This window comes from Egretta garzetta, unplaced genomic scaffold, assembly GCF_000687185.1.
Source record: "Egretta garzetta isolate BGI_Z169 unplaced genomic scaffold, ASM68718v1 scaffold231, whole genome shotgun sequence".
Taxonomy (NCBI): Eukaryota; Metazoa; Chordata; class Aves; order Pelecaniformes; family Ardeidae; genus Egretta; species Egretta garzetta.
The window spans coordinates 5467205-5476332 of record NW_009258727.1 but is presented as its reverse complement, the minus strand read 5'-3'; the positions used below and the strand labels follow the sequence as shown (position 1 = coordinate 5476332).

At 34.7% G+C, this 9128-nt stretch overlaps 1 protein-coding gene across 1 annotated transcript in view; it reads left to right on the top strand.

Annotated features, from left to right (window-relative positions):
- The window catches only part of ASCC3 (activating signal cointegrator 1 complex subunit 3), a 261873-nt gene that overhangs the window by 773 nt on the left and 251972 nt on the right, over positions 1-9128 (top strand). The window contains exons 2-3 of the mRNA XM_035888780.1: positions 165-315; positions 3995-4578. Of these exons, the coding sequence (XP_035744673.1) occupies positions 165-315; positions 3995-4578 (735 nt within the window). The remainder of the gene's footprint in view (positions 1-164; positions 316-3994; positions 4579-9128) is intronic.

Genomic DNA, 9128 nt, shown 5'->3' with positions numbered 1-9128 from the left:
AAAGAGTGTAAAGAAAGGTAATAGGGAAACTGTTTACGATCATTACTACATACTGACTAAATGCAATTGGTAAGAAGTGGTTTTATCTGGTGTTTAATTTTAAAGGACCCTTCGTATACTAATTTGAAATAAATTTTTAAAACCGAAATGTTTTGCATTTTCAGACTAAAAGATCAAAAATACATGAACAGTTGCTGAAGTCTGATCTTACTTGGAAGAAGATAATAAAGTTTGTTGATGACAATTTGGACAAAAAAGAACACCAAACTGTGAATGGTGACTTAAAAACAATATTACAAGCTGCAAAACAAATAGGTACGTTTTCATTCTCTAACAGGCTAATAATAGACTGTTTTGTTGGTGTTTTTCTTTTCAAGCTGCTTTCTGCCTACATACTTTGCATACTGGTACAATTTTAGTTCTACCTTGACACCAGGCTTGCCCTGAAATGTCTTTGAAACTCCAGTTAATCAGATATGTATATGCACAATTTGGTTTTCTGTTTTATTTTAAAATATGATTCCATTGTGATGTGGATATTCTTGCTTTTTTATAGTGTTCTTGTATAGTGTGTAGTATGGTTTGTGATTGACCTTTAGTAAGGAAAAGCAACAGCTTCATTTGGAATGGTAATACGCTGAAAAAAGAACAGTCTTGGTGTTACCTGCTTTAATTCCACGTGATTGTATCATGAAAAATTGGATTGCTACGTTAGCAGATAAAAATGCTAAAAAATGTTTTCTGCTTGAAGTGTTTGGTGTTGGGGAGAGAAATAAATAATAAATTTCACTAATCTGGATTTAAGCTTTTAACACTGAATATACGTTGTGGCAAAGAAGGTGTGAAAACCTAGTTTTGATTGGACACTTAGTTTTTGATCTAGAGACTGAAACTAATTCAGCTGGTGCTGTTAGCAGAATTTAACTTCACTGGCTCATAAATTAAGTACATGGTTCAAGCTCTAGCTGTCACATATTTAAGAATTTTTCAATTCAGTGTAATAGGTATGTTTTCTCCTTTTCTGGTTATGTTTCAAGTATCTTTAACAGAACCCTAAGTAAAAGATGGAAAGAATTAATATGGATAAACATATCTGCTTTTTTTGGCATTGTAGCCCAGAGTGTATTTTATCACAATCCAAATGTTAACCTGCCTCATTCATGTTACTGTTTCCCAACAGGTTGTTTTTTTTTTTTTTTTAATAAATATTAAATTCAGAAAGAAACAAACATCTAAACACAGACTTTCAAAAAAGGCTAAGCAAGTTACTAGTGTCCAGTAATTGGTCATGCTGTACAGTTGCACAGATGATGTCTGTTAAAGCTGTTAATGGTTGTAATGGCTATTGCTTTAGTGAGTAATCAGAAGAAAAATTCCAAGTATTTCTCAAATCACTGACAAAAATGTTTTAAGCTCATCTGACATTACACATGATCTAAACGTTGCTTTGTGGTTCATTCCTTCCATGTTTGTGACCCAACTCCGCTATTTTTATAAATTTGATCCTAATTTTTTTTAATCCTATTATTCTAATACAAGTAGTGGAGCTTGTGCTGTTAGTAGACTTTAACCTCTTCAAGCCAGAAGTTAAGCATGTGGCTTTTTTTTTTTCTTCCTTTCCCCAAATGTTAACACCAGGCCCGGTGTGGTGGGTAGGTAGACCAAACTGAAAGACTTGAAAGTAATAGTAGTAAATTTTTGTTTGATGGAATGGAGAGGACAAACCAAATGAAAATAAATGCGTGATTATTTAGTTAGAACAAGTTAGAAAGACAGCATCAGCTTTGACACTTCTGATTAAAGATGTTTAATGTTACGGAGGCACAAACAAGAATGGATTACTGTGACTGAGGCACAAACTGGACTGAAAGTAATTTTCCAACTGTCATCATCAGAAATGTATAGTAGGGAAGGAGGATTGCTTGTATGCCTTTTTAGCTTAATTTCAAGGAAATGAGACTTCAGCCTAGGCAACAGACACTGTAATATTGATTTACTTGACAGGGAAAATGTCACTTACTGAAATGGCCTGATTGGCCTAAAAACAAGAAGGGAAGAGCAGCTCTGGTAGCGCATCTCTTGCCATCTTGGCTGGCTCATTATATTCGGAGGGGAGGTGTAGTATTCTTTCCAAAGATGCTTCCATGAATAGAAGACACTGATAATAAAGGAGAATTAGCACATAATAAACCTAAGAGTCTTTTCTCAAAACCTTCAGTACAACTGTTCTTTTAGTTCAGTAATGTGTACTTCTGTTCTGACATAAGTGACTTTATTTTAAAAGTGACTTTATTTAAAGATGTGTATTTGTATGTTAGGAATGTAGGAGTGAGGCTCATGCAGCCAAACTTGGGCCTGTAAGCTTTCAGATGTTGTTGTTTTGTTTTCTTTCCCTGTGATTCCTATATAGCTAATGCTGAGAGGGAGGCTGAACCACCTTTTTCCTTTGAGATATATTTGCATATATATTGTATATGTGTGTATCTTCCTCACGTATCTTCCGTATGTATATGTAATGATCCTGTAAATATCACTTTCAATTCCCTCCATGAACTTTTCAGCTTTTCAGAGTGCACTATAGGGAAATTCAAGAGCAATACTGATTTTTTTTTTATTTTTTTTTTTAGGCACCTCCATTTATACGTTATATTTCTAATTACTCAGCCTTGTTGCATCTGCTTATGCTGAATTTCTTTTGCTCTTTCCTGTTACATTGTGAGGAAAAAAACATGTTGTTTTTGCTAGAGTTGAACCTAACTTACTTTGAACCAAGTCACAAGTAACAATGCCAAAGTAATAAAAACCTTCCCACAGATTTCAGTAAGTTTTTCAAAAGGCAGAAAACAGGGGCGTAGGAGAGCAAGTACATGGGCTCATAATTGGATAGCAGAGGTATACAGAGGCAGGCACAAGCCAGGTTTGATTACTGAAAAGAGAATAGCCACATTTACTATGCCAGAAATGCCTTTTTGAGGTTTTAAAAAAATAAATAATATTGTTCCTTTTAAAATAAATAGTTTGTGTTAAGAGTTTTTTGAATTAGCTGTGCTGGGGGTTAATCACTGGTTTTATCACTTAAATCATACTGTTCTCTGCTGGAACTGTGCCAGTCGCTCCTGATATAACTAATGAAATGACCAGATAAAGACATCTTGACAATAGCAGCTTGTAAGTCTTGACAGTAAGCTTTTCAAATGTCTTAAAAGTTATGCAATCTTGTAAGAAACACTAATTGTACTAAAAATGTTGAAGTAACCTGCCCAACTTCTTAGAATACGTTTTTTAAACCTCAAAAAAAATTCTGCGTGTTGTCCTCACATAAAACAAACAAAAAAATCTTGTTTAGTAGTGACATTTTGGTTCATCATATGGTGGGTTTGCTTATGTTCTCCTTGAGTGCCTTTGTGAATATTTGTGTCAGAGGTAAATTCATGTTTTTCTTTCATATATTTTTATTAGCATAATTTGATATTTTGTAGATACAAACCTAAATTCATGCATTTATTTGCTTTAATTTCTTTGGGCAATTTTTCTAACTAACACGCATTCTGTAGTAATTCTACTGGGAGTTACTACAAGAATGTGGTAATTCCCAGCTGAGTTCTGTACGTTTAGTCTGTTATGAATATTCAGATTAGGCAGTGAATAAACATTGCTACAAAGTGGAATTTTGTTAGCTTTAAAAAGCTCATAAATATCTTATTGTGAGTTTAAGATCGCAGGCAAGTTTTTTCTCTTACTTCAGAAAATAAGAAAGCATTGGTAATCCTTAATATGAATTTCTAGTAAGTAGAAGGATAATGAAGATAGATGCTTTATTATCACACAACTTTTACAATTCAGTACCTTGCAACAATTGTTACTTGTTATGGTCTTCGTTTCATATCTCTGTTGAGACTTGCAGCAAGAAATTGAATACAGTTACATTATAGGCAATGAAAGAGAATTAGTTTGAAGTGTGTAAAATTGCATTTGTTTTTCCTTTTGTTAACAGTTGGAGCTGAAAATGGACAAGAGGCAATTGAAAGCGGAGCTGTTTTTCTCTTTAAGACATTTCACAGGAAAGAATGTGTTGGTCACGATGAGACAAAGGCGATCAAGCAGATGTTTGGGCCATTTCCATCATCATCTGCTACTGCAGCTTGTAATGCCACATGTCGGATTGCTTCTCACTTCACTGAAGAACAGCTTACAGCCCTCATACGGATGGCTGAAGAGCAAAATGGTGATAACAGAGTGTTCTTTGGTAAAAATATAGTGTTTTCATTTGACATGCATGATTTGGATCACTCTGAGGAGCTGCCTGTGAATGGTGAGGCTGATGCGCAGAAAATTATAAGCTTAGATTATAACAGATTTCTGAATAACCAGCTGAATCACTTGCAGAATTACTGTGATGAAAAATCTGATCTCAAGTCTATGGAAAAAGTAGATGATTCTTTTCTATGGTGTGAAGTTGGAAAGTATCTGAATGAATCTCAAGGGGGTACCCCTGGAGGGCCAACAACAGAAGACCTCTGCTGTACTTTGTACGAGATGCTTGCTTCTACCAAAAGTGGCGATGAACTTCAAAATGAGGTACAGTAGCGTATTGACCATACTGTATGTATTTGAATGCTGCACAAATATACAATTATTTCATATTGGATTATGCCAGCATACTTTATCCAAGTGTTGTCTATGCTTTTTTTTGCTTTTTTGAGAAAAATCACATGGCAGCATCTTAATTTACCAGGCATGTGCAGGAGAGATGATGGGATTAATTTAGGCAAGAACTGGTTTTGAATGGGGTTGGGAAAGAATTTCTGCAATTTGCTAATTCCTTCTTCCTGTGCACTGTTCTGTTATGTTCACTTAATTTTTCCTACCTTGCCCTGCTTTCCTCCCCTGAAAACATCCAGTACTTAAATTCGCAAAGTAACTTTTCAGAAAGACTTTACACGTTGAAAATTTGCTACAGAAATACAACTGATGGTAGGAACAGGCAATACAAAAACTTTAAGTGATAGAGAAAAGGGCATTAATATTTCAGTTTAGGTTTACATAACGATGTACTGATATTTTTTGTGTAATGATATAGTTGCTGAAGTCATTTTGTTTGGTAGTCAGTAGACCATATTTCAGCTATTTTCTGTACATGAATGTTTTCTTATAAACTACCAATTTGAGAAGCTAAATATTAATGTAAATGCAAGCTGACCTCATTTCTACCACATAAAAATATATTTGAAAAACCAATACTTTTATGCATGTCTGCAAATAGTTTTATATTTTGAGTGGTTGTATTAACAGAAGACACATGAAAATAGAAGCCTGAATAGGTCTTGGAGAAGGTGATTGGATAAAGAAAGTCAAATGACACAAACAAACAAAAAAGTACCTTCATTTGCCATACGTACCTGAAGTTTATTAACTGCACAGAGATAAAGATTTTCTTTTTTTTTTTTTCTACATCAGTGAAAAGCTTTTCAGATATAGTCACAGGGTATGCAGAAATAATTCCATACTTCTGCATAATGCCTACTTAATGCCTAAGTTTAATTTGTAAAATGTTGAAAGGAAATGCTTGAAACCTTTCACCGTAAGCAAGAAGAAATAACTTTATTTTTATTTTGCAACTTTATGAGGATAATGGATTGCTAAACAAATTGGCAGAAGGTGCGAGGTGTTGGTTTTTATGTAGATCACCAATAAAGACTTAGTTTCCTTTGGGTTTTGGAACAAAGACTTTCTGGCAAAATTTCTGATTTGAGGCTTTAGAAGAGTTTTAATTTTATAATATGAAAAAAATTGTTTACTCTGCCAATGTACACTTACCTTTCTGAAGATTATTTAGCAGAGTAAATACTTTTATTTGAGTTACTAGAGACAAAAAGGATTCTTTCTCTTGAGTGTCTGAAACCTGTATCATCTTTTGGATTTTTAAGTCTTAGTAATAAAAACATAAACTTTCTCCCTGTTCTACTTATTTCTGCCCCCATGTTGCCGTTTCTTGCAAAAATCTCAGTAACTCGTTGTTCAGTGTACAATGTGGGGGCCAAGGAGTGGATAAGACTAATTTGAACCTGATAGCCTTTTGTTAAAAGGTAGCTGGCATTTGTGTTGTGTTCTCTGTAAAAGTAGTCATGACTTGAAAATTTCTTCTGGGTTTTGGATTTTGCCACCACTTAGGGATAATTTTTTTTTTTTTTTTTTTTAAAATTATGATTACAGCAGTTTTGCTGGTGGCATCATTAAGAGCAGGAGGTGTCTTTAAACCTGAAGATAACTCATTTCTAGAACTAGGTCATAGATTTGCTGTATGAGATGGTATAACAAGTATGTGTTTGATCATGCATACTGAAAATCTCACATTAATTGGGCATACATGCTAAACTCTCTGTGCTCTATGAAATTCTTATTTTCTTTATAAGCCAGGAAAAGAAGAACTATTGATATGAAAGGATAATTCTTTGTAAATAAAACCCCAGATCTATAAAATACATTTTCATATTTTAAAACAGTGCCCATGTCTATCCTTCTGCTTAGGAAGATACCACTGCCTGTTTATTACTAAACAAGGAAAAAACATGCTGGTGGTGAGGATATTAGTGGGTGGACTTTTCTGCGACAATTTCATTTGGTCATTAGGCAAAGTTTATTAAGATTCCAGATCGTATTAAGAATATGAGCATTTTTAGATCACTTCAGGGGTGACATCCTGGGTTTTTTGTAGTGTATGTATAGGCACACACATGTATGCTGTGTAGGCTTTCATCTGCTTAATGAACTCTATAAGGAATTGAAATAAGCTTCTTTCTCCAGCACTGTATAACTTATGTTTGAAGTGGTTGGCGAGCTTCAAGAAATACTTTGGGTTTTGTCTTCAGTATTTAAGAACATTCCAAGCTTCCTTTGGGACAGTTTGGTTGTCTGGCACATCATTGGTGACTCTTAATTAGAGAAAAATTTATTCTTATGCTTGGAGTGATATGGGAGTTATAACTTATTTTCTAAATGTTTAGGACATGTGCTTTTCACTGGGGACATAAAGTCTAGTAAAGCTAAGTGACAGCTACTGGAGCATGCTTTTCACTGTATGTCAGATTTTGTTGATGAGTATGAAATGGTAATGATGCGGTAACAAGAACATTATTTAGAAACAGGAAGAAAAAGCTGTTGACAAACTAGAGAGTTTAGCCCAATAACTATCATGCTTTTTTAAAATGAAAACTTATTCTGCAATGTGTTCTTCAGTTCTAGTACTCAGTTTCTAGTATATGAAGACTTGAGGCACCCAAGAGCATTTTAGCAACTTTGCCTCCTAACCCCTCCCAGGATAACTAGGAGAAAGTTGGAGGGGTTTAGTCCCTCTTTGTTTACACCGTGCTGTTCTCAGAGGGTGTTTGTCTTTCTTCTGTGAACTCTTGCCTTAATTTATCTGCAAAATTTTTCTGAATTTTATTTTGGAGATACCTATCTCTATTTTTACAGTAATACAAAGGTGAATAATCCCTTTATTATAATAATACAGGAAGAAATTTCCTATAGAGATAAGAATACTAGAGGGAAAAAAAAGAAATGCAATCAGAATTGTGTTTAGATCTAGTTTATACTGAATAGATTATGAAAAATTGTGCCATTTATTCATTTCAGGACAAGGAAAGAAATTTGCCCAAATTAATTTAAGAAACATTCATGTCATTCAGCATATTCGATTAGATGGTGTTTCCCAGACAAAATAATGTTAAATGTTGTATAAATTACTAGGAGAACACTAGGCTATGGTGTGAAACAGCAGAACTATTTCAAGAAAATTACCCTGTAAGTACTACTTTGCGTATGATGTGAGTAGTACATATGTTTACTTATCTCTATATGTGATACATTTATTTGCCTATAAAATAGGACACAAGAAGTTTACTGCTTAGGTTTCTTTTGTCTGCTTTATAGTTGTGACTATCTCCAGCCCTCTGCATTAAAAGGTAATGTATACATGTACTTGAACTATAGCATCCAGGACTTCCAACAGTTAAATACAATCCAGCAAACTATCATAGTGGGAAGCAAACATTCCTTTTTTATTTAATTTCTAAGAATAATCTGTTATTCATCATTCTTACTAAAAAAGTGTAATTGGCTTCTTCCTTCTTGTCATAAACACCTGAGAACATTCAGGTGATGAAAACTACAGTAAGAGACCAAGGGAGTGGAGTAACATGGTTTGAAGTTGCTGAACCTTCAAGGGTCAAAAACATTCCTTTCAAATCAAAGTAGACCTGAAATCGGAAAAGTACAAGTTATGGAATATAGGTTTTATATGATGGAAAAAAAGGAGGTCAAGAGTTGGGCAGCACCTCTTCCTGTATGTATTCCTTAATAGGTCCACCTAGTATTATACTCATGATTAGAGCCGGAAGGTTACAGCTTTATTACTGAACTTCAGTTCCTTTCATGCTTATTTCGGAATGGAAGTTACTAGATTATTTTGTTGTTTCACTAAGTAGGATTTTTTCCAGTGTGGTGTTTGTGTGTGCCTGCATGCTTGATCTAACAACAGCTTTTAGACAGTTTTCCCCAGGCTCTGCTATGTGGAGCTCTGTTGTCTCTCAGGCTTCTGCCTGTAACTTTTCTTCAGCTGCCTTTGTCACTGGTGGCAACATTTTTTTTTATTTTTTATTTTTCCACTTGAGTTCATCTACATTGCTTCAGTTGCCCTGTCCTAATCCCATCAGCAATATCTGCCATTGGTGCTTTGTTGGTCGAACCTGTAAATGCTCTGGGGATCAAGAACAGGGGGAACTTAACTAATTTGTCAGTTCAACTAACTGTCAGGAAGCTCCTCTGTGTCTGCAACCAGCCTTTCTGCAAAAGAAGTACAGAAGAGGAAAGCAAAGCCTATTTAAACTTTCACGGAGTCTGGAGGGGACCTTTTCTGTCAGTGATACAGTATCTTTAAACTAAGGAAGACTCATTAATCAAAGAATGTGGGAAAGTTTGTCCCAACTTCTCCCTTCAAGAGTGCTCCAGAGTCTTGTTGCCTGGGTGGTTAAAATGAACCCTTGTTATCTGCTTTCTAGCTTTATTCAGAACTGGTTTTATAATCACTTTGCCTGTGCTACAGTTGTCCTTTTTTTTTTTTTTTTTAA